Source organism: Mustela lutreola, chromosome 8, assembly GCF_030435805.1.
Source record: "Mustela lutreola isolate mMusLut2 chromosome 8, mMusLut2.pri, whole genome shotgun sequence".
NCBI lineage: Eukaryota > Metazoa > Chordata > Mammalia > Carnivora > Mustelidae > Mustela > Mustela lutreola.
In genome coordinates, this window is record NC_081297.1 from 151,396,362 (window position 1) to 151,420,949 (window position 24,588).

General features: G+C 57.1%; 1 protein-coding gene across 4 annotated transcripts in view; it reads left to right on the forward strand.

Annotated features, from left to right (window-relative positions):
* SHANK3 (SH3 and multiple ankyrin repeat domains 3) overlaps positions 1–24,588 on the forward strand; it is a 51,528-nt gene that overhangs the window by 10,365 nt on the left and 16,575 nt on the right. For 3 of the 4 annotated variants that reach the window (XM_059187420.1, XM_059187423.1, XM_059187422.1), the window contains exons 11-21: positions 3,587–3,860; positions 6,900–7,102; positions 8,209–8,322; positions 13,447–13,522; positions 13,813–13,895; positions 14,450–14,574; positions 14,674–14,806; positions 15,731–15,811; positions 19,720–19,743; positions 23,504–23,634; positions 24,190–24,274. In XM_059187420.1, coding sequence (XP_059043403.1) covers positions 3,587–3,860; positions 6,900–7,102; positions 8,209–8,322; positions 13,447–13,522; positions 13,813–13,895; positions 14,450–14,574; positions 14,674–14,806; positions 15,731–15,811; positions 19,720–19,743; positions 23,504–23,634; positions 24,190–24,274 — 1,329 coding nt within the window. The remainder of the gene's footprint in view (positions 1–3,586; positions 3,861–6,899; positions 7,103–8,208; positions 8,323–13,446; positions 13,523–13,812; positions 13,896–14,449; positions 14,575–14,673; positions 14,807–15,730; positions 15,812–19,719; positions 19,744–23,503; positions 23,635–24,189; positions 24,275–24,588) is intronic. The other variant, XM_059187421.1, reaches the window with a different exon arrangement.

Below are 24,588 nucleotides of genomic sequence, written 5' to 3' on the forward strand. Positions count from 1 at the left end.
GTTGCTCTCTCTCGCCCTAGCTTGGGGACCCGGGATGGGCCGGCACACAGAAGAGCTGGAGGGAGGCTCTGCCCATCTACCATCTTCCTCAGGAAGGGAAGCCTTGGTGAAGGCTCTGATAGGCTGGGGTTACTCTTCAAGGGACAGGACACCACGAAACCTACTGGCAGTCCTCTCTAGATTGATGGGCCCGAAGCAGAGACCTGGTCTGGAGGCTGCTACCTGTGCTCTTCAGCTCTGTTGCCTTGGGCCAAATCAGGGCCCACATTCTGCTGCCGTCTCCCACACACGCTTCCATGTTCTCACCAACTTGCTGTCCCATTGTGCCGGAGGGATGTTTTCCTCACGCTGGACCTAGGGATCTTGCTCAGTGTAAGTTCCGACTCAGTGGCTGTGGGTGGGGCCGGAGAGTCTGCGTTTCCAAAGAGTTTCAGCTCTGAGGTGAGGCTGATGTTCCGTGGGCCACGCTTTGCTAACAGGAGTCTAGAACAGGCAGATGAGGCCTCACAGGCCAAATTCAGCCCACAGTCTGCTTTTTTTTTTTTTTTTAATTGAGGCTTTAAAATTGAGGCTTTATTTTTCATATAGAATCAAATCCATATAACATAAAATTAATTAGTTTAAGTTGAATAATTCAGTGCTATTTAATACATTCACAGTGTCATACAACCACATTTATTGAATTTCAAAAATTTTCATCACCTGGTAAAAGGAAACCCTGCATATGTGAAGTGATTATTCCACATTCCCCTCCCCCTTAGCTCCCCTTACCTCTTAACGTACTTTCTGTCTCTATAGATTTACCTCCTCTAGACACACAGGAGTAGAGCCCTATAAGACGGGACTCCTGGGGTTTGGCTCCTTTCACTCAGCTTGAATTGAATTCTCCATATTGGAGGGTTTATCGCTGCTTCATTCTTTACGGCTGAGTAATAGTCCTTTGTTTGCACATGTAACATTTTGTTTATCCACACGTTCTTCAACAGTTGGGTTGTTTCTACCTTTTGGCTCTTATGAATATTACTGCTATGAACATGTGTGAAATGTATTTGTTTGGGTAACTGTTTTCAGTTGTTTTGGGTATAAACTTAGGAGGGGAATTGCTGGGTCATAGGATAATTCTATAGGTAACTTTTTGAGAAACTGCCAAATTTTTTTTAAGATTTTATTTATTTATTTGACGGACAGAGATCACAAGCAGGCAGAGAGGCAGCAAAGAGAGAGGGGGAAGCAGAGAGCCCGATGCGGGGCTCGATCCCAGGACCCTGAGATCATGACCCGAGCCAAAGGCAGAGGCTTTAACCCTCTGAGCCACCCAGGCACCCTGACAAATTGTTTTTCACCAGTTAAATTCCTACCAGCAACGTATGAGAATTTCAAAGTCTTCAAATCTTTGCAAACACTTGTAATCATCGGTATTATTGTTACTATTATTATTTTATTACGGCCATTCTAGTCAGTGTGATGTAGTACCTCATTGTGGTTTTGATTTTCATCTCCCTACTGGTGAATGATATTAAGCATCTTTTCATGTGTTTCTTGGCCATTTGTAGATTTTCTTTGGAGAAATGTCAAGTCCTTTGCTTATTTTTTAATTGCTCCTGGAGTGAGTTAGGAGGTGTTCTTTCCTCTTCTAGTTTTTGGAAGAGTTTGAGAAGGATGGGTGCTAGTTCTTCTTTAAGTGTTTGGTGGAACTCACCAGGGAGGCTGTCCGGCGCCACACTTGCCGTTGTTGGGAGATTTGCGATCACTGAGCCATGTCTTCTCTTATTGCAGCCTGCTTAGAATTTCTATTTCTTCTTTAGTCAGTTTTGGTAGTCTATATTTTTCTAGAAATTTGTTCATCTCCTCTAACTTACCTAATTTGTTGGCACACAGTTGTTTGTAGTATTCTCTCTTAATCCTTTTTAATTCTGTAAGATTGGCAGCAATGCCATAATTTCACTTCTGCTTTTAGTTGTTTGTGTCCCTTTTCTCTTTTTTCTCTGAGTCAGTCTAGCTACAGGTTTGTCAGTTCGGTGAATATTTTCAAACAAACAACTGTTTTCATTGATTCTCTCTATATTCTCTTCTCTATTTTATTTATCTCTGTCTATCCTTATTTCCTTCCTTCTGCTAGCTTTGGGTTTGGTTTGCTTCTCTTTTTCTAGTTCCTTAAGAGGTGCATTTAGCTTATTGATTTGAGACTTATCCTTTTTTGATATACATGTTTACAGCTATGGATCTCCTTTTTGGCAATGCTTTTGCTTCATCCCATAAGTTTTGGAGTATTTTTGTTTTTATTTTCTCAGTGTTTTCTAACTTCTCTGTGATGTGTTTTGACACACTGGTTGTTTAAGAGTGTGTTGTTTAATTGTCATGTATTTGTGTTTTTTTTTTAGGTTTTTGTTGTTGTTGTTGTTGAATTCTAGCTTCTTCCCTTTGTAATAGGAGAAGATATTTTATGTGATTTCAGTCATTTAAAATTTATTGAGTCTTGTTTTGTGGCCTAACATGTAGTCTGTCCTGGAAAATGTTGTGTGTGCACTTGAGGATAATAGATATTCTTCTCTTGTTTTCTGTAGTGTTCTATATGTATATCTGTTAGGTCTAATTTGTTCAATTCTCCTATGCCCTCATTGATTGTTCCTCTAGATGGTCTATCCATTATTGGAAATGGGGTGTTGAAGTCTTAAATATTACTATGGAACTGTCTATTTCTCCGAATGTGTTAATGTCTATTTCATATATTTTGATGCTCTGTTGTTTGGTGCATATATGTTAATAATTATTAATGTATTTGATGAATTGACACCTTTATCAATATACAATGTTCTCTGTCTCTTGTAACACTTTTAATCTTTAAGTCTGTTTTGTCTGATATAAATATAGCTACTTAGCTCTCCTGGTTACTATTGACATGAAATATCTTCCTTTATTCTTTTATTTCAAACCTACTTGTGTCTTTGGATCCAAAGTGATTCTTTTGTAAATAGCGTATAGTTGGGTCATGTTTTTTAAATCATCATCTGCTTTTTAAATAAAGTTTTACTGGCACTCAGCCACACCCATTTGCTTGCACATTGCCTGTGGCTGCTTTCGTGCTGTAGTGGCAGTGTTGAGTCCTTAGGACAGAGGCTATATGGCTTGCAAAGTCTGAAATAGTTGCTATCTGATCCTTTACAGAAGTTTGCCAAACCCTGGCAAACTTTTATGGTTTCCCTCATTATCCCTCATTATCATTAGCTCTCGATGGTCCAGTGCGGCAGTAGCCTGGTTAGATTCATCATGTGTTGCCTGTTCTGCCTCTGCTAAAGCCTATGACATGGGCAGTTCCAAGAGCAGATCTGAGCATGCCCAAGACCTTACTTGGCTGACCGGAGGAGCGGGCTTCTACCCCTGAAACTAGAGTTAGAGGCAGTTTGGGATGTGACCCCCTCCATGGGAGCTTCAGTCATAGGCTGGCCAACTGTCCTGGTTGCCCAGGACTGAGACAGTTCCTGGGATGTAGGATTTTAGTTTTCAAATCTGGAAAGCAAACCAGGGTAAGTTGGTCACCCTATCCGGCTGCCCAGAGTCTCATCTGTACTCCCCACTCCCATCCCAGTACCATTCAGGGAAACCCCCAGTTATGCAAAGCGACGGCGGCTGGCTGGCCCCAGTGGCCTGGCCTCCCCTCGGCCCCTGCAGCGCTCAGCCAGTGACATCAACCTGAAGGGTGAGGTGCAACCAGCAGCTTCGCCAGGACCCTCGCTGCGCAGCCTCCCCCACCAGCTGCTGCTCCAGCGGCTGCAAGAGGAGAAAGACCGAGATCGGGATGGTGACCAAGAGAATGACATCGGTGGCCCCACAGCAGGCAGGGGCAGCCAGAGCAAGATCAGGTAGGAGGGGTCTGGGAGGCCCTGGCAGGGTCTGGGTGGACGGGGTGTTTGGACCCAAGCAGGAGGAGCCAGCATGGAGAGGCAGGGAGAGAGACCTAGTGGTGCCTGGCATGCCTGCAGTGATGGGCTGAGGCTTGGGGTGGACGACTCCCAGGCCCCCCAAACAGGCCTCCCTGGATAGGAGAGGGAAGAGAGTGAGGCCCTGTGGGCTAGAGCAGGCTCCCCTATGCTAATCTGGCTGGAGCTGGGTTTGTCCTGGGGGGAACTCAGGGAAGATGTGGAAGGAGAGGGCTTGGCCAACTCTGTGCTTCCCAGAGGTTCCTGCAGTGCTAGGAGGAGGATAAAGGCTGAGATAGGCAGGGCTGGGTGGTGTGTGGTAAGGGTTAGGGACTGCAGCTTCATCTCTATAAGGGCTTGAAACCTATAGGTGACCCCTAGCCCTGTCTCCAGGAGGGAGTCTTCGTCTTCCCCTCCCCTCCCGCCTTCTCCAGCCCTGTAGAACCCCAAGACTCTCTGCTTCTACTCTTTACCCCTTACTGTTAGTGCTAGGACCCTGAGAACCAGGGACACAGGAGGGACTTGCCATCCCCAGAACTTAGAGGAAGAAGCCTGGGCTGAGGCCCCACTGGCCTCGGTGGGCTGGACAGTGGGGAGTAGGCGGGTGGGCACTGGCTCTGCAGGCAGATGGTCGGGGTCCAGTGCAGACAGACCTGGTGTCTGCTGACCGTGGCCTTGAATGAGTGGGCTAACCACTCTGTGCCTGGGTCTCATCAGCAAGGGAGGAGTAATTCCACAGAGCTGTTTCCTTCGGGAAACCTTCCAGAACCTGGGAAGGTGAGGGGTTCCTATGGGGATCCCCTGGCCCACCGCACAGTCCAGCTGCTGCTGGTTGAGGCATCTTTCCTCCTGGCACTTGGAGGGCAGGAGCTGTCTTCCTGCCGCTTTCCCAAAGCCAGTCACACAGAGGTGCTCAGGAGACATTGTTGGATGAGTTACACAAACAGCATTTTGTTTTCACAACGACAGCTGGGCGAGCAGCACCCGTGGGTCGGTTCCCTTCACTTTGGCCATGCGTGAGGCTGTGCTTTCTTAGCACTGTTCTGCGGGTGAGGGTCCTGATGTTCTGATGGGGGCAGTGACGTGTCTGAAGTCACAGAGCTAGGAAGCGGCATAAATGGGCCCCAGGCAGACCTCGTTCCCCAATTTTCTAAGCCTGAGTGTTCAGCAGAGGGCTTGGGTGCAGCAGGAACTTATGAAAGCAATTTCTCCCTTTGCCTTTGTCCCTGCTTGTGCAGCTGTAATCTGTGATGTCTCCTCTCTCTTCGTGTCTCTGCCCAGACTCCAACGCTGTCTGTCCTGCTCCAAATCACCTCAGTTCTCCCTTGAAGCTTTTGCATGTCCCATGGATTTCTTAAGGGTAGGACAGCCCAGTGACTAAAAGAACAAACTTTGGGATGTTTCAGTTTTGCAGAAACAGAAACCTGTAGATGCCCTTCATGTATTTGTTGTATGTTCATTCATCCTCTCGGCAAACGTAGAGCCAAGACCTGCTCTGTGTGGGACGGCAGGGTTATTACTGTTTTTCTACAAACATTTAGTGGGTGCCTAGAGTGCCAGATGTGGGGGGAGCTAATAGCAGGGGGTCCTAAAGGTCTCAGAAGGACACTGACAGCTGGGGCCCAGGACTAAGAAGCAGTTAGATGGGCAGTGATTCAGGTAAGGGGAGCTCCTGGTGAGTGGCCAGGAGGGGACTGAGGAAGTTTGGTGCACCGTGGAGGGAGAAGACCTCAGGGAAGGAGATCCCCTTTGGTTAAAGGAGAGAGGGTGGCATTTGAGCTGGGGGGGTGGCGGTGGGGGTTGGGCAATGTTGGAGGGAGGCAGTCTCCCCACCCCCCCCACCCAGCGCCCCCTGTCGGCAGAGCCTGGCACGGAGCCCACGGAGCCCCCAGCGCCCCGCAGAGTGTGGCCGGTGGGGGGGGGGTGCCCCCAGCATCACAGAGCAGGGCAGAGAAAAATGGGGTTGTAGCTTAGAGGAATAACTGAACTGGACGGATGAGTAGGGTTAGGGTAGTGGGAGTGTCCGGGACGGCGTCACGAATAGCCCAGAGGAGCAGAAGGAAGATGCCCGACCTTGTGCCTGGAGAGTAGCTAGTTCTCACCTCCCAGAGAGCCCGGCTGTTGCCCGAGGATGTGGACCTGGACTGCCCAGGTACTGGGGAGCCAGTGCAGGCTTCCGAGCAGCGCGAAGGTGGAGGACTTCGCGCCTCAGCCTCGGTGCCCAGGTCCGCGGAGCCGGCCAGGGAAGGTGGTCAGCACGGAGTGGTCAGCAGGGGCATCAGGGACAGGTGTCGAGGAGAAGACCCAGGTCTGGAGGAGGATTTGGGCGCCCAGCCCGTGGCAGCGGCCAGGTGGCGAGAAGGCCGAGGCCTGAGCGGGGACGTGGGGGCGGACCGCTGGGGGAGCCCCTCCCGGCCGCGGAGCCGCCCCCCCACACCCCTCCCCCGCCGCCGCCGCCGCCGCCGCCGGGCTCTGCCGACCGCGTTCCGCGCGCGCCGCAGTCCGACCTCTCCTCCGCCCTCCGTGCGCTGCGGCGCCCCTCGCCCGTGGCCTCTCCCGCCGTGGGGCCGCGGTGAGGTGGCCGCTGGCGGAGAGGGAGGGGGGCCGGCCGCCGCCGCCGCCCGCAGAGGGAGGAGCCCGGCCGCCGAGGAGGCGGGGCGCGCGGAGCGGCCGCGGCATGGAGCGAGCCCGGCGCGCCCGGGAGCGCAGCCCCGCGGCCCCGGAGCCCTGAGCGGGCGCGGCTTGTGCGCTGGCGGGAGCGGGCCGGGCGCGGCGGCGCGGCCCATGGAGCGGCCCCGGGCCGGGCCCCCGGCGGGCGGGCGGGCGGCGGCGGCGGCGGGCGGCGGGCGGCGGGCGCTGCGGCGGCGGCTGCGGTGAGGCCGGCGGCGGGGCCGGGCCGCGCGCCATGGAGGCCCCGGGCGCCGGCTTCGCGTGCCCGCTGCCCCCCGGCATCGCGTCCGTCACCTACGTGTTCGTCTACAGCCCGAGCGGGCCCGGCGGCCCCGGCGGCCCCGGCCCCGCGCCCGGCCCCGGCCCGGCGCCCCCCGCGCCCCCCGCGCCGCCGCCCCGGGGCCCGAAGCGGAAACTTTACAGCGCCGTCCCCGGCCGCAAGTTCATCGCCGTGAAGGCGCACAGCCCGCAGGGCGAGGGCGAGATCCCGCTGCACCGCGGCGAGGCCGTGAAGGGTGAGGGGGGCGCGGGGGGCGGGGTCGCGGGGCGCGCGGCGGGGGGGGGGCACCCCTCCCGGGAACACGATGGGGGTCCTCCGCGATCGTGGAAGGGCCGATGCCATTTTCGGGGTCTCTGTTGTTGGGGGCATCTCTGGAACTCTGAGCCGCTGTGGTCATTATGGGATGCATCTGCCACTGGGGGATTCCTTGTGTCACCGTGAAGGGCTCTGTGTCAGGGAGGGGTATCTTTCTTTACGGGGGTCCTGTCATGTGGGTCACTCTCAGTCCTCTGCCACTGTGGGTTCCCTGTTGTCACCACAGAGGTGCTTCTCATCATGGGGGTGTTTTTGTGTCACGATGGAGGTTGGTGTCATTGGGGTTCTGTGGATTTGAAGGACCCTATCCCATCGGGGACCTTCCTCCAATTATGGGATTCCCGTGTCACTTCTGGGACTTATTCATTGGAAATCCTTGTGATATGTGGGGACCCTGTCCCAATGTGGGGGATATCTGTGACAATTATGTGAGTGCCTGTGTATTATGAAGGTTTCTGTCACTGACGCTTTCTGTGTTCTGGGCAGTTCCTGTGCCGTGACAAGCTCCTCTCATGATAGGGCCTCTGTCATTTTGGGGGTCCTATCCTCATGGGTGCCCTACGTCCATGGGATCCTGAGAAGGAGACAGCTGTGAGGTCAACCCTCCTTTGGGCTGTCGTGTGGCCTAACCTCTTGGCCACCGCACAATGACCCTGAGCTTTTGGCAGTGACCCCTGGGGTGGGCGACAGAGCAAGGATGGGGTTGCTTCAAGAGGTGGGAAGAGAGGAGCCAACTGCGAGGAGCTTGTGGCCCTGCCCCTGCCTGATGTCCCCCTCGAGTGTGTTCGTCTGTGTGTGTCTCTGTCCTCCACATGCCTCTCCGGTGCTGTGTCCATCTGTTCGTTTCTGTCTGCTGTGTGGATCCCAGAATCTTCCCAGGGAAAAGCCAGGAGAATGAAGGAAGAGAAGGGACGAGAAGGAGTTGGGAGGGGGGCGGTGGGCAGACCCCGAGCCTGCGGTGGTGGGTGGGGTGATCCCTGGGTGTCCTGCAGTGCCCTGACAGCTGTCTGGCTTCTGTCCCTCCAGTGCTCAGCATTGGGGAGGGCGGTTTCTGGGAGGGGACCGTGAAAGGCCGCACGGGCTGGTTCCCGGCCGACTGCGTGGAGGAGGTCCAGATGAGACAGTATGACACGCGGCACGGTGAGTGACCCCACGCCCCTGAGCAGCTCCGAGGGGCACTGCCCTCTGCTCCCCTTTGGTCTTGCTCAGAGCTAAATACATGGATATTCACAGAGGAAAGCCTAGAGTAAACTCAAAGACACGTTCAAAGTGGACACAAACTCATGTACACGACAGACACAGCGTGCACACCGCGTGCGTACTTGTGGGTGCACGTGGGTGTTTCACAGCCATAGAGATACATGGGACCCGCTCACGGGACACACGGTATCAAGGTGCCTCTCTCTGTGACCCCACACGTGACTCCCTGTGACCATAATCCACCCCTCCCCCCAGCATAGTCCTCACAGAAATCCTGGGTGTTTGGAGTGCGAGATGCCTTTGTGGCTGGCAGACGAGTAAAGAGGTCAGGATGAGAAAAGAGGCATCATTCCAAAGTGGACAGATTGTCCAAGTGGGCAGTGCAGGGAGGCCTGGGCCAACCAAGAGGAAGTGAGGCCAGCGGGGCCCGGAGGGGCTGCTGTGGGTGCCTTGGGGCCGGGATGGTTTGAGGGCAGCAGGTGGGGCACGGCTGCAGCCTTCTGGAGGGAGGATGTAAGGGCGAAGTTGCTCTAAGGCTGGGGAGCAACTGTAGTCAGACCTTGCCGACTGCCTGGGCCTCCAGAAAGGAGCCTTCTGCGTGCTGGGATCCGAGATGGTCCTGCCAGTAGTGAGTAGTGGCTGCCCTTTTCAGAGCTCCCAGGCCAGGTCTGGCTGTGTGTCTGCAGTGAGTACTCAGGGCTCCTAGGAGGGCCCCAGACCCATGAGTGTTCTGTCTGCCTTGGAGGTCTGGTGTCACACAGGGAGCCCCCGCCTGAGTGGTGACCGGTGGTAGTTAGCTGTGGCGTGTCTAGACCGAGGGTGCTCACATCCCTCCCTCTGCACATGGAGGGCTTAGGCCCAGGGCTGTTGGTTGAGGGTTTCCCAAGAGGAGCCAAGCCCTGTGTATCCTGGACCTCTGCTCTATGTGGAATGTGGCCATGGCCTGGCGAAGCAGGAGTGGCTGCTGACCTCCCGAGCAGGTGCCCCTCCTCCTTACTTGACCTTTCTCTGTCTTGCCCCGACGGCTCTCCTGGTGGCGGGGAGCACGGAAGGGACACCCACCCCCTGTTTTCTGCCTCTGGAGGGTAGGTAGGCAGTGTGTCCAGGTGCGGAATGATTTAATAGGTCTGGGTCCTGGTACCAACTTCATGGAGGTGGGGAAGAAGGGGCCTCTGAATTCGTTGAATCGGGACTGGGCCCTGTGCTGCCCCGTGGGAGGGCAGTAAGGTCTCTGGTGTGAGAACTGTGTGGCTCCAGAAGCTAAGTTTGAAGCTGGGATTTGAGAGCAGCAAATCTCGATAATGTGTTCGATGTACACTGGGCATTGTGTTAGGAGCGGGGTCACGGAGGCCAGCTGTCTGCTTAGAGAGGGGCAGGTGTGCACAGCAGTGACAGCTGGTATGTTGGAGTGTTCCTGTACCCTCGGGGTGGGGGGAGCACACAGAAGCCCCCTGGGGTTGGCCAGGAGGAATCAGAGAGCAGCCTTGCAGGACCGCTGGAAGGCCGCTAGGTGGTCAGCTGCTGGGGCCAGGGGCAGAGCCTGTCTGCTGGGGCACAGCCTGGTGTTCCAGATCTGCATGTGCTGGGATCTGGCATGCTGGGATCTAGCTGGGATCTGGCATACTCCTAGCCGTGTCAGGATGTCCGGTGTATGTTTAGCACTTTTACATAAGAGAATTCTCCGACTTGTCGCACAGGTCTGGGAGGTGTGTGGTTCCTAGTTCCTTTCTAGGAAGGCAGAGTCTGGTGTGTGCTGTGGGCAGGGCCCGTAGGGTCTGTGCTGGAGCTGCTGTGCCACAGGGGCTCTGGGTGGGTGGAGCTCGGGTGTGCATGGAGCAGTGGCGGGGTGGGGTGGGGGGCGTGAGGCTGGTCAGGGGGCCGTGGGCCCAGGTGGAAGAGTTTATGGCAGGGCTGCAGGAGACTGGGGTGCATTCTTGATGGTGCAGGCCATTTAGGTTTGGGGCCAAGGCCCAGGCCAGACAGAGTGAGGAGGTGGACCCGGTCCGGCTGTCCACCCCCACCCCCCCAGAGCTCAGGCCAGGCAGAGTGAGGCTGGCATGGCGGGGCTGGGGCTCTGGGCATGGGAGACTGCGAGGGGTCACCTGAAGAGGGAGCTGCAGGCCTCGGGGCGAGGGCAGGGCTGCTAGACCAGGGTGGCTCTGCTGTGTGTCTGCTGAAAGAGTGTCAGATGGTACCTGGCCCATGGAGCCCTTTCCTGGGTGGGGAGAGGGCACGCGGCCTGAGGGGCCTGCCTGCTGCAAGGGGTAGGAGTGATCGCTGTCCTCAGCCCGAGTCCTAGCCACCAGCCGCTCTGGGCGTGTCGTGTCTAGTCTGGGACCCAGGGGCTGAGTTCTGCCAGAGGCCAGAGGGCAGCCCAGGAATGGGAGCCCGCTTCCAACAGGCCCAGATCCAGAGAAAGATCTGCCTCTGAGACTGGAGTGGGGACAGAGAGGGACTTAGAGGCCAAAAAGGGGACACTGTGCCAGCATGCACGGGCCCGGCTGATGCCCAGGGTCACAAGACAGTGCCCCTCCCAGGGCGCTGGCTGGAGCAGGACGGGTGAAAGGAGCAGCTGCAGGCAGAACGCCGAGAAGTGAGGGAAGTCCTATGTGCACGGAGGGGTATGTAGGGCACCCGGAAGGCTCTGGCCAGGTCCCCCCTCCCCTCGCCCCTTCCTCCTCCCCTCCTCCCCTCCTTTCCTCGCTCCCTCTCTTTGCTGTTCTTGGGGGGTCATGCTGTGTGTTTTCACTTCAGCTGGCTTCTGTGTGTCTGATTAATAAAACTGGAAAATGAATTTGTGTTATGTAATAAATATAATTTGACAAAATCTAAAACCTGGAGGCTAATGAACTGTGGTTTGAGGGGGTCCTTCTGCAGGCAGGCGCTGTGAACATTTAGAAGTGGGGTTAGTTTGGAGAAGGGCGTGACAGAGGCAACAAGGGGTCGGGTGTGTTCCCCCCCACCCCCCAGCGATGACGAGGCCTGGCCTGCTCTGGCCTTGGGAGCGGCAGGATGGTGGGTGCAGGTGCGTGACAGGCGCTGTGTGGGAAGAGGAGAGACGGGAGCAGGGGAGCTGCAGGGAGGCTTCGGGTGATAAAGGCCATCGGAACCTAGACGACCCTCCAGGTAGAATTTTCCGCCAAGGAGAGGCTCGAAGGGGTCTGTCGACTTACCGAGAATCGTGTTAGTGGCAGGACCCTGAACGTGAGACCAGCACTTCTGCCGACAGCGGTGTCTTCTGGTGCTCACAGGGGTCCTTCCCTTCTTCCGTCCGGCCGCCGCTCCATCTACTCTTGTGTCCGTCTGTCCCTTGACTCACTGCCATTCCTCCGCCGTCCTGCCGACCCAGCCAGCCCACCCTTCTCTCCGTGTGTCCGTCTGCCCACCCATTTATCCCTGGACTGATCAGTGCGTCCCTCCGTCTCCCGGTCCGGCTGTCCCACCCCCCCCCCACCCCCCCCCCCACCCCCCGTTTACCCATCTGCTGCCCTTCGATCCATGCCCGCCCTTCCAGCCTGTTCTCTTTCCCTCCAGCCACGTCTACATCCATTTACCTTTGATCAGATCTGTTTTTCTGTCTGTATCTTGTTCTGTCTGTCCATCTGTCCTCCACCCGTCTATCCTTCCAGTCGGCATTTAGAGGGTCTGTTATGTGTCAGGCACTGTACGAGGTGCTGGGATCGTAGAAATGCACGAGATGTGGTCCTTACCCAGGAGGAGCTCCCAGTCAGCTGTGGCTTCTGTCTCTGATCTAATTTCCTCGCCCTTCCTCCCCCTGCCCAGCTGTACAAGCTGCTTGCTGTCCCTTGAGGGTCCCAAGCCAGTCCTGCCATATGGGCTTTGCCCTGTGGGCCCCTGTTGCCAGGAAGCCCTTCACCCAGAGCCCTCGGACTGCTCCCTGATGTTCTGGGCCTCTCCTCAACTGTCCCTTCCTGATGAGCCTTCACGTGACCACCCTGGGACCGCGAACTTTCTCTGTGCCCTGTCCTGCTTGCTTCTCTCCTAACATCGGCCATCATCTGACCTGTCACACACATACCGTTTCCCGCCTTTCTGTTCTCTTTCTTCAAGTAGATGGTAAACTCCGGGGCGTGGGGCCTTTGTCCTGCTCTGTGCTATTTCCTCAGAGTCCAAGATGAATAGTGCTTGGTATACAGTAGGTGCTCCCTAAATACTTGTTGAATGAATGAATGAATGAATGAATGCTGGACGATAGGGCATGACAGAGGAGCTGTGGCTGAGATGTGAGGTGTAGCAGAGCTGTCTTGGGGTCCTTGGGGGTCCTGGAGAGCTGGAAGCTGTGGGGGCAGGAGTGGGGGTGAGGTGCAGGAGGGTCTTACTTCCAGGAAGCTGGACAAGAAAGCCCGGAGCAGCGGAGTGGTTGCAGGTGTGGGCTGGAACCTGCCGGCATGCAGGAGATCGGTAAGGCCATGGTGGGGCAGCAGGGGGACAGCTGGCCAGCCCTGTGACGGCTGTGATGGACTTTGAGGTCGACAGTACAGGTGGCGACAAGACTCTGTGGGGTGCAGTGACATCAGGAAAGGGCCCCAGTCCCCCAGGGACCTCCTGCCCACTCAGAGGTAGGCTCTGGAGGAAGGGGCCCTGGGAAGCTGAGCGTCTGGGGGCTCTTGTGAGGCTTTCAGTGAGGACCTGGTGACCCCTCCTGCCAGTGTGGATCGCCTACAGCGCAACACGCCTGTAGGAACACAGCACTTACATATGACTCCAGGTCACACACATATGCCTACACAGGGACACGCCTTCTTTGCTCTCAGCCTTGGGGCTCCCCAGCTTTTTCTGAAGGTGGCCCTGGCCTTGCCCTGTTTGCTGTGTGCAACCCCTCAGGAGAGAGATGAGCTGAAGCTTCTCCCCTTTATGGACCCTGACCCCCCAAGGCCAGGGTTTCCAACATGGTCCCCTCAGCCTTCTCACCTTAGGGCCCTGGGGCCCCCCACTTCCACGGGGGAGGTGTGTGTGCGGGCAGAGGCTGGTGACCCGCACGGCTGAGGGGCAGTGCAGGTCAGCTGGAGGACGTGGCTCTCCATCTGCTGACACTTCCCTCAGAAACCCGGGAGGACCGGACCAAGCGCCTTTTCCGTCACTACACAGTGGGCTCCTATGACAGTCTCACTTCGCACAGGTACAGGCGGAGGGGGCGGGGCGGGCGGGCAGGGGCAGGCCTGCATGCGGGTAGGACGTCCAACACCGAGGGAGGACGAAAGCTGGTCGCGGAGGCCTGGGGGCGAAGAGGGCAGAGGAGGGGAGGTGATCCCCAGCCTACCTCTGCCTTCTGCCTCCCTGCGTCTGTGCGGGGACACCTTCCCAGGGTGGGCTGTGCCTGTCGGGTCCTGTCTGGGGCACATCTGGGGTCCGCTCGCTGGCTGTGCTCTCCGGCGGGGCTCTCTTCACCGCCGCCCTTTCCTCCTCCAGTGACTATGTCATTGACGACAAGGTGGCCGTCCTTCAGAAACGGGACCACGAGGGCTTTGGTTTTGTGCTCCGGGGAGCGAAAGGTAATGGGGGGTGGGCGGCACTGCGAGCCAGCGTGTGGGGCCGGGGTGTCAGGCCGGCAGGGGTGGCACCCTGCTCGAGGTGTTTCTTATCTCTGTTCCTCCTCGCTGCTCTTCCTGCCTCCCCCCTGCCCCACAGCTTCGCTGTTCTCCCTCACCCCTGCCCCATCCTTTGCCCCTGCCTCCCCCACTTTCTCTCTCCCTGCTCCTTTGGCCCCTATGCCCCTGTCTTGCCCCTGACCCTCTCTCCTTCTGGCCCCACCCTGTCTTGCTCCCCTGCTCTGACTGTCCTTGGTTTGGAACGTCCCAGTCCGAGGCAGTAGCCTCTCCTCTTCGCCCTGTTGATTTCCGAGATCTCTGCTGGAGCGTGTCTGTTGGACCGGGAGTCCTCTCTGGTGGGGCGGAGGGCGGGTCTCCACCCTGGGCAGCCCCTGGGCACCCTGCCTCAGTCGTCTTTGGCTCAGCGTGTTGGACCCCTTGTGGGAGGCTGCCACGTGCCAGCTGCTTCTGCCGGGACCGTGCCGGTGAGGCACCTTCCTAACTGCCTCCCCCCGCAGCGGAGACCCCCATCGAGGAGTTCACGCCCACGCCGGCCTTCCCTGCGCTCCAGTACCTCGAGTCGGTGGATGTGGAGGGTGTGGCCTGGAGGGCCGGGCTGCGCACTGGAGACTTCCTCATCGAGGTGAGGCTGGGCCTTACCTGTGGGGCCAGGCGGGGCGCTGACCTCGAGTCCCCGGGAGGACCCACGGGGAACGCCCCCCCACCCGCCTGTCTGTCCCAGGTGAACGGGGTGAACGTGGTGAAGGTCGGGCACAAGCAGGTGGTGGCCCTGATCCGCCAGGGCGGGAACCGCCTCGTCATGAAGGTTGTGTCTGTGACAAGGAAGCCGGAAGAAGACGGGGCTCGGCGCAGAGGTGAGGGGCCGGGCTTCAGACCTGAGACCTTTGACCCCAGGCCCCGGTTCCTCTCTCCACCCCCTGACCCCAGACTGTTGACGTCAGATGCCTAAACGTAGGTGAAGTGTCCAACGTTCAGTTCAGGGCCCGGGGTGCCTTCCCAGCCCCCGATGTCAGACTGCCAACCCTGGCCCCCCAGCCTCTGACCCCTGACCCCAGGTCACCCCCCCTCAGATCCCCACCCCCTCCTTCCCGGCGTCCCCCCAGCCCCTGGCGTGGAAGAACCCTCCTTCCCGACTCTGCCAGCAGCTGCCTGGAGGCCGGGGTTGCCATAGCAACTGTGAGGTTGACGCTGCTGCCGCTTATTGTCGGAGGGAAGGGGGAGGCGGCACCTGCGGGAAGAGGAAAAGCGTCTTCTCCCCGCGACGTCGCGGCACAGCCTGGGCCCAGGAGGCTTTGCCAGCTTGGGCCAGCCCAGCCCAGGTCCCGGTTCGGCTGACCACAGCCTGGTCCCCCGAGGGGCAGTGGCCTCCAGGGCCTGGGGGGAGCCCTGGAGCTGCAGGAGCCCAGCCTGCCGGGAGACCCCTCCCAGCCCCCACCTCATGGCTCCCGTGCCCCCTGGCTTGGCCCTCGGAGCCTCCAGGGTGGGCATCCAGGCAGGAGCTGGCCGGCGCCGTGACCCCTGCTGGGGCGCTTGACCACCTGGCTCCCGAGGCCCCAGCTCCCCTGGCCCCCGCCGGGCCCTCAGCACCCCCTAAGCTCCCAGCGCCATGAAGAAGTTTGCATCCAGCCGCAGCCTGAACAAGATCCTGGCACAGTGCGACTCGTCGTCCCGGGAGTACGAGGAGATCCAGGCGGTGGAGCGCAAGTGGCACCTGCACCTGGCCACCCCGCGCTGCCTGCCGCTGGACAGGAGGGCCAAGGCCTCCCTCTTCTTTGCAGCCCCACCGCCCCCCAAGAGGGCCCCCAGCACCACGCTGACCCTGCGCTCCAAGTCCATGACGGCCGAGCTCGAGGAACTGGGTGAGCAGCGGGGGAGGACAGCGGGCAGACAGCCCCAGTGGGAAGCCAGGCAGTGTGAGCTGGGGCCAGAGCTGGGCAGGGACAGAGGGGAGGAAGGACAGACCGACACACTTGGGACGGTCAGAGGGAAGGGAGTGGGTGCTGAAGCGCTGGGCAGGGGGATGCCACGTGGCTGGCACGAGGGCTGGAGGCTGACGGGGAGCTGACTGGGACAGATGGTCAGGGAGCAGGACCTGGCCTTCCAGTGGGTCTGTGTGCATGTACTCCTGCTGCCTCCGGCCGGGCTCGACCGCTTCACTTCCTCTAGGGGTGGGAAGAGCAGGAGTGAGGGGACCTGGGCTCCCTCTGGGCTCTGCTGGCACCAGCTGTGTGGCCTTTTGCTTCTTGCTGCCTGCTTAGTCCCTGTTCACTTGTGAGTTAAGCAGGGGTTACAGTGAACCGCTGACCTGACAGGGCCATGCGAACATCACCAGTGTGAGGGTGGGGTAGGCTCTCGTGAGCTACAGGAGGCGAAGAAGAGTGTGTCAGGGCTTTGATCGAGCATGATCCCAGAATGACCCCCAATAGCCTCATTGTGGGCCTGTCTCATTCCATGTGACCCTTAATAGCCCCATCGTAGGCATGTCCTGATATGCAGGATTGCTCTGTCTTCCTGTAATTTGAACCCAGTTCTAGTCCCAGACTTGACTAGGACTCTAGCTGTGGAAGGAATGCCAACTCTGGTCCTAGGCTGGCTTCTGACCTCATCCTGGCCGCAGGAAAGGCCCTGGTCCTGGTTCTAGACTGACCCTCAACCCTGGCTTCAGGCTTTGTTCTTCCCCAGCCATAGAAAGAACACTTACCTGCCCCCCCACATTATTGCTGACCTTACTAATAGAGTGATCCTTGACCTCGTCCTGGCCACACGTTGAGCCACCCTCCTTCCACGCAGGTACTCTTGTCTGCATTGTAGGAGGAGGACAGTCACCAAGATAGACCAGGCTGATGTGGTCATACTTTGCTTCCCCATAAATACTTTGAATAAAGTAAAAGTCAAAAATAGATAGCCAACTCAAAACAAAGGAGGAGGAATTTCCCGGGTCTCAAGAAATAGAGGAATCCGTGAAGAAAGTGAGAGGAAGCCGCTCATACTTCCATAGTCCAAGAGGGCTGGGGACAGTATGTAGACCCCAAGGGCAGAGCTTGGGGCTCTTGTGCTTCCACAAAGCTGAGAGATGGGGCTGTGGACCCATGAGAAGTGGGAAAATTAGAACCAAGTCCAGGGGCTGGCATTAGCATCAAAAGAACTGGATATTACAGAAGAATAATAAGTAAGACACAAAATGAAGTGTTTAAATATGAAGTTTAAAGAAGTAACAGAATTCATAAAGGGTAGCTCTTTGTGACAGCCCATAAAGGACCGTATTCCCTACTCCTCCAAAAAAAAAAAAAAAAAAGGAATAAGCAGGTTTTAAAAGGATCCCTAAAGAGCTGTTACTGAAAGAAAATGTATAGTCACTGAGATTAAAAAAATCCATGAGTGGGATAAGCAGTACACTAGATTTAGCTGAAGAGAGAAACAGCGAATTAGAAGATAATTCTGAGGAAATTACCCCAAATGCACACAGAAAGACAGGGAGAGGTGAACTATCAAAGAGAATATGAGAGATGATGGAGGACAAGTGAGAAAATCTGGTATGATGAGGGTTCCAGAGGATTGGAAAGAGGCAATATTTGAAGAGTAAAGGCTGAGAATTTTCTGAAATGGAACAAGGACATGCAGTTCCATTTTGAAGAAGCGCAAGTTCCAAACGAGGAAATAAAGACGAGTCCGCGTCTAGACCTGTCACACTAAAGCTCCACGACATCATAGACAGAGACAGATCTTAACTACCAAAGCAGCCGGATGACTTAGAAAGGAACAACACCAGAGTTGTCAGCAGCAGCAGTAGATGCCAGAAGACAATGGAAAAATAACTTAAAAATCTTGAACCAAAATGCTTTTCCCCCTAGAATTCTGTACTCAGCTAAACCTGCTTATTGAAGACTGAGGCAGAGAAACCAGGAAACTTCTGGCCCCAGGGTCACAAGTGTCCAAAACTTATCACGGGGAGCTGACCAGTCTCACTGGTTGAGGGCCCAGACTGATGGATAAACCAGTACCAGTAGGCAGCTGGGTCTGGCTAGACACCAGACCAAGGCTCTGGTGGGTGGGTCCCAGGAAGGCATTTCTTCCAGAGGCTGGCACATAGCCATGTTCAGCTACACGTTCAGAAGGGATCCTCTTAGTTCTGCATGAAGAGGGGTGTGGGCATCCAGGGGCCAGGGGACTGAGCCCTGTGGAAGCAAATTGCCTTCTGCTTCCTAGGATGCTTCTGTCTGAAGAAAGCAGTGGCAGGAGAGCCTCTGGTCTCTGTGCACTGGTCTGCCTTGTCCTGCTGCTGGGCGGCAGGGCTGTGCTGTACACTCTCATCTTCTCGAGGGGCTCACTGCTGCTGCCTCAGCGCAGCGTGGTTTCCAGCAGTTCGTACCTGAACGGCGGAGTGTGAGGGAGGACAAAGGGACAGCTTCGCACAGAGGCTCCATCCACACCGCTGGGTGAGGAGGGGTCATTGCTCTTGTTGAAGCTGGACCCAGACTCTCTGTGTAGCTCCATTCGGAGAAGGAGAAGCCCTGCTGCCTCCAGAGGAGCTGTCCCGGGAATTCAGACTGTGGCTGACCTTCTCTAGGGTTGAGGGGGCCAGGCCGGCATCAGGGTTTCCTCAGGTATCTGAGGGTCGTCCCAGGTCTGGTGTTGCACTTTCCTCAGATAGAAACTGGACCTGTGGGTTTATCGACAGCATGAATGCGCTGGATCTTGGCCGTGGTGCTGAGAAGTGGTAGAGCCCGTTAGGGTGCTGTGGTCTCTTGAGAAGATGACCTGAACACGTGGGAAGAAAGGCAAGTGTGAGGCCGCAGAAAAGGCAGGTGGCACGGGTGGGGACTCACGCCCAGACAGTTGCTCGCTGCTCGTGGGTGTTGGGGAGAAGCCAGGTCCTGCAGGAGGGAGAGGCAGTGAGGAGCGCCCTGGTGGGGGATCCCGTGAGCAGAGGTGATGAGGCCCTGAGGTGGCTGGCGGAAGGGCTGAGAGGAATAGGTTGGGAGAGGAGCCCTCCTCCTGAGGCAGGTGGTGGGAAGAGGGGGAAGCGTGGGACACACCCAGTGCCCTCCAGCATGGGGGTTCCTTGCGATCACGTGTTCGTCTGCTTGAGCCAGAAATGTGCTGGGGCTGCAGAGATCAGTGGAGACGCAGGCTGGGGAGGGCCTGGGAGGGTCTGAGTCCCTCCCGTTGATCTGCTTTCCCATGAGAAGTCTGGAACTTTTGGGTCCCTTTTTCTTTTGTGATGAGAATGTCAGGGCAGGTGACATGCCCATGTGTGGCCCTGATGGGCCATGGTCTGGTGGAAACACCATGCATGGGGCACTCAAGACTGAGCACTGCAGCTCTTAGCAGCCTCTGAGCTTGTTTTTGGTGGTGGTGGGGCGGTTGTGTCTTTTTTCTGAACAAACAGTTGATTGTGTGGACATGTCCAGATCCGTGAGCATGTTTATGTGTGCATGAGCACCTTTATACATGTGTGTGTGTGTGTGTGTGTGTGTTGTGTGTGTGTGTGCATGTGCCTGGGTTCGCATGCGCGCAAGTACACATGCCAGCTTGGGTGGTTTCCACCGTGAGTTTCAGGCCATGTACCGCCTTGGCATTTGGGCACATCCGCCACTCTGGGGCTGATAGGGAGGTGTAGGCCAGGGGTTGTAGAAGGTCTGGGGGGTCCTGGTTGTTGGGGGGGGTGGGAAGTGGGGATGACGGGGACATGGGAGTGGGAAGGGGGCCCGGATGCTGAGGGATGAAGCCTGCCTCTTACCCCCTTTGCTCTGTTTCTGATTGCAAGCCTCCATTCGGAGAAGGAAAGGGGGTGAGTCTTCTGCTCGGTCCCCAGGCCCCAGCTTTACCTGATCCCTGTCTAGGGAGGTGCTGATGTGTGAGGAGGTTCCATTTCAAGTCACTGTGGTCTAGAAACCTGGGCTGTACCTTCCTGTTGGCCTTCTTCCTGGAGCCTTCTCCCTGGAAGAGGGAGCTGGGGAAGGATGGATGGGGAGTTCCCAGGGGTGTGGCTGTGTGGGGGTGTCCTGGCAGGCAGAGCCGTGGGCTTTGGGGTCTCAGGTGAGTTGGGGCAGGGTAGGGTGTGAAGGCCACTGAGGCAGCCTGGTGAGGCAGAGCTGGGAGGGCCTCCCAGGGGAGGCCATAGTGCGGTGTCCCGGAGCTAGCTGGGAGAAGGGTTCTGAGTGCTCAGCTGTGGGTCTCCCTAGGGAGCGTGAGGAGTGGGCCAGTGGGGTCAGCAGCACTGACTAGGTGCTCAGCTCTGGCCCACGGTGCTCCTTTCTGCCCGTTTTCTGGGGGCTCCTTGCGCCTGGTGTGTGGTTCCCTTTTCTGTGCTGAACTGTTGTGGGGTCAAGCCCAGTGCTGATGATCGCCCTTCGGAGCAGCACTGGGGAGAGAGATCGGAGCTCCTCTGGCCCCTATGTCCCCCTGCTGCTCCCTTCAGGCCTCACCTGTACCCTTTGAGGCTCCTTCTGGTATGTTCTGTGTGTCCAGCCTTGCTGTGAGGAATGCAGCCTCCCTGTGCGGTCAGAGCCTGAGGTCCAGCCTCTGGCGAGATCTCAGGGCCTGGCCTCTGCAAGCCTCCTCAGTCTCTTAAGTGGACAGGGGACTCATTTTTGGCTAAACAGGAGTCAGCGCCAGATGGACGCCTGTGGTGGCTTTGTGGCCCCAGGCAGGTGTACCCACACTTTGGTCTGTGTGCCTGGGGCCCACCCTCCCCTCACTCTGGGATCCACAGGGCCTTCCCTGTGCCGGGGCCATGCTGGCCCCGTCTGTCTGGGCCCCGACTCTCCACCATGGCCTACAGTCTTGCCCTTGGGGCTCTCCCATTGCTCCTTGCCCCAGTCCCAGGTTGGGTGCTTTCCCCAGTGTCTTTCCAGGTGTTGAAACTACGTATCCTTGAGGAACGCTTTTTTTCACCCTATGAGGCAGACATACAAGCTATTTCTGGAATATTTTGGCTCTGTCCCTTAGCTCAATAGCAGGGCTCTCAGGGTGCTGGGCTGTGGGCTGCATACTTCTTCCAGTTGGAGGGGAAGTGACGGGCAGGTCATCGCCCCTGGGGCCCTCCTTCCTGCTTGGGTTCTGAGCTGTGTCCCCACTGTGGATGGAATCTTGAGAGCCAGTGTATGTGCGGCCAAGGGGAGGGTGCATTTCCCAAGGCCTCAGACCTGGTTCTTCATGGGCTTCATTTTCTTTCTTTCTTTTTCTTTTCTTTTTTTTTTTTTTTTTTTAAAGATTTTTAAATTTTATTTATTTATTTGACAGAGAGAGAGACACACACACAGCGAGAGAGGGAATGCAAGCTAGGGGAGCAGGAGAGGGAGAAGCAGGCTTCCCTCTGAGCAGGGAACCTGATGTGGGGCTCAATCCCAGAATCCTGGGATCATGACCTGAGCTGAAGGCAGACGATTAACCACTGAGCCACCCCGGCGCCCCTTCATTTTAAGTATCTAAAATACTTTATTGAAGACTGTATTTTCTAATAATGGTGGATGTTGTTGTCAACCTCACCAGTTTGTAGTTTGCAGAATTCTTGCTTCTTTTCTCTTTTGGAAATAATTCTTGACTGGCCTCAGCACCCGCTCGCCCCGCCCCCCGACCTTTTCCAACAACATTTGCTTTGCCAACGTCATGTACGCATTGCTTTGGTTTCTGGGATTGCGTCCTTCCGGACCTAGAGATGCAGCCTCTAGAAAGCACGGCTCAGGTGAACTCATGCCCTGTGGAAATGTTTCTTCTCCGTTCGTGTCTTTATGTCTGCGGTTTCTGGATACCACGGTGAAGTCTGATCTCTCACTTGATCTGTGACCTGGAGCGCGTTCTCTCTCAGAGCTTCCGTTTCTTCTTGGGTAGAATGAATGAGGACTGCACCAGCATCTTCTCTGTATGTTTTGGAGGAATGAGAGAAGGGGCATGGGAAGCTCTCCTAACCGGAAGTCACCGAGGACTGAACCAAGGGTGGTGATGGTGGGTTCAGCTTCCAAAGGGAAATTCCTTGCTTCCTTATGAAAACAAAGAAGATGACCTCTTTCGAGCCCTCTCGGTGGTGATGGGAGGCATGCACAGGACCTGTGAGCTAGATCTGTAGGTGGGTTAGGGTTCTGCTGGTGAGCTGTCCCCTTTGTTGAGCTCCTGTATTTACTCAGGGCCCAGGCTGGACACGCAGCACATTCTGGGAGCCCACAGGCTCTCTGGGGAGATGCGGGCAGCATGTCTTCAGGGCTCACCCCGAGCCAGGTGGAGGTGTAACACTTCTCACGTCCATGCCAGTTCTTAGAGCAGACACTGAAGCAGCGGCCATTTTCACGCTTGCTTTATCAGATAAGGAAACTGAGGCACAGAGAGGTTAAGTCAGGACAGAGTGGGTACGCTGTGTGGGTCTGGTCTGGGTTGGGGGCCAGCCAGCTGGGAGGAGCTGACTTCTTTCCCCATGGTGACCGCTGAGTAGGAGGTGTTGGGGCTGACTGTGTCCTCTGATGGGGGCATTCTGTGCGAGGCTGAGTGTGACCAGACGCGCAGTCCTCTAGCCATGCCAGAACCTCTAAGGCCTTGGGGATTCAGAGCTTGAGTGATGATGGGGGTGTGGTGGGGCTGCTGTGGGCAGGAGCCGGCCCCTACCCCTCCTGCACCCCACATGCTGGCCTGAGTGCCCGCCCCAGGCATCCAGGTTGCTCATTCTCAGACACACGTATCTAACACAGTTTCCAAGTCATGGTGATAAGGAAAAACACCATTTGTAAAAACATGAAATAGCTTTAATAAAAATAAGCAAACACAGCCTTTCTTTGGGATGGGTTTGAACGCGGCCTGAGGCCTCCTGGTGCCTCTCTCTCTTCCTGGGCCTTGTTCTCTGTCAGCCTCCTCATCTTCCTCCGCGGCTGCTGGGAGCCCCTTCAGCACTGTCCCTCCCAGCGCCTTCCTCCTGTCTCTCCCCCAGGGCGGGGCTGCTCTTGGGGGGAGACGGGGCGGCGGGGGGCAAGGGTCTCTGGTCCCCTCATCTGCATTAGGGCCATTTTACTTTAGGTCCCTAGTCTGGGGCCGACAGCTCTGTTTTCAGAAGGCTCCCCTGTTCAGTTGTTCTTGACTTACTTGTATCTTCTGTGGGCGCCGGGTGTAGACCAGGGTTTGTCCTGGGTCTGCAACCCATGAACAGCTTGTTTCTTGGTGCAGTGGCCCCGACAGACGAGGACCGCCAGGTGCTGAGGAGAAAAGGGAGAGGGCGAAGAGAAACGAATTCAGGACACCCCCAGGCTCTGAAGAGTGCAGTCCCCCCCCGGGTCCTCTCCCCAGTAGTCAGTCAGGCTTCTCCTGGAGGGGGACTGGAGGGGTGACCCGGCCCAGCTGCTGAGGACAGAGCCGTCACGGGACTCAGATGGGATGCATGTTGCTTGGCTCCCGGTCTCCCCGGTCTCAGGTCTAGAGGAAGGGACATGGGGTGGGCGGGGTCCAGGGGCTCCCTGAGTGGCCCCGCGTGGACCAGTCTTTTGGGGAGGACTCAGCAGTGGGGCTGCACAGGGAAGGAGCCAGTTAGGGTCCGGGTTGCTGAGACAGTGCCTCCCTTGGCTGTGCAGAGAAACTGGATGAGATCCTGGCAGCCGCCGCGGAGCCTGCGCTGAGGCCAGACATCGCAGATGCCGACTCCAGAGCCGCCACCGTCAAACAGCGGCCCACAAGTCGGAGGATCACCCCCGCCGAGATCAGTGTAAGTCACCCCAGCAACTGGGGGGCATGGGGGTCAGAGCTCCCTGTCCCCCGCTGGTGTGTGTGTGCTTCTGGGGTGGAAGCCCATCATTTGAACCCTCCTCTCCGGGGTGGGGGTGAAGGGTTCTCTGCCCACACGTGGGGAAATCTGAGCCCCTAGAACGGCCACAGGTTAACACAAGGCTGGGTGCTCACTGCCCTGGCTGTGGGTCAGCATCTCCTGCATAGTCACACCCAGGACCACCTAGAGCACCCCGGCCTTGTGAAGGGTACAACGCAGTGTGCCCCCCGCCACTGCTCTCACTTGGCATCTTCTGGGCGACTCCTCCAGCCTCATCCACATCAACCTTATCCATACTCTATGCTCAGGGCCCCACTGGCTGTGCCCTGCTCCCTGGAGACCTTAGGACCTGGGTCCGAGTCTTAGGTCAAGCCCCGTCCGCGCTGGCCCCACTGGAATTAGTGCATGGGATGTTTGACCTCAGGCTGAGGAGGATGGCTGGGGCTGGATAACTGGGAGCCCCCGTGCCTCCGTGTAACCCCCCAACTCCCACAGTCTTTGTTTGAGCGCCAGGGCCTCCCAGGCCCAGAAAAGCTGCCCGGCTCCCTGCGGAAGGGGATTCCACGGACCAAGTCTGTAGGTACGGCTGGGCTGGGGGCTGCACGGGGCTGGAAGGAAGGGGCTGGGGCTGGGGTGGATGTGGGGCTGGAGGACACTGTCTCCCCTAATCCTTCTACTGGGGTTTCCAGTTTCCCTCTGAGAACTGCCTCTCCCAAGTCACAGCCTAGGAATCTCCTTGTTTGTGGGCACACGTGGGGTGTGTTCAGATGTACTGTGCCAAAAGAGACCCTTGAGGCTTCCTTACTCCATCCACCTCTCCCCACGCCGTGTGCCCCCACCCACCGTCCCCGTCCTGTGTGCACACCCCTTCTGCTCCTCTTGTCCTGTGGCGGC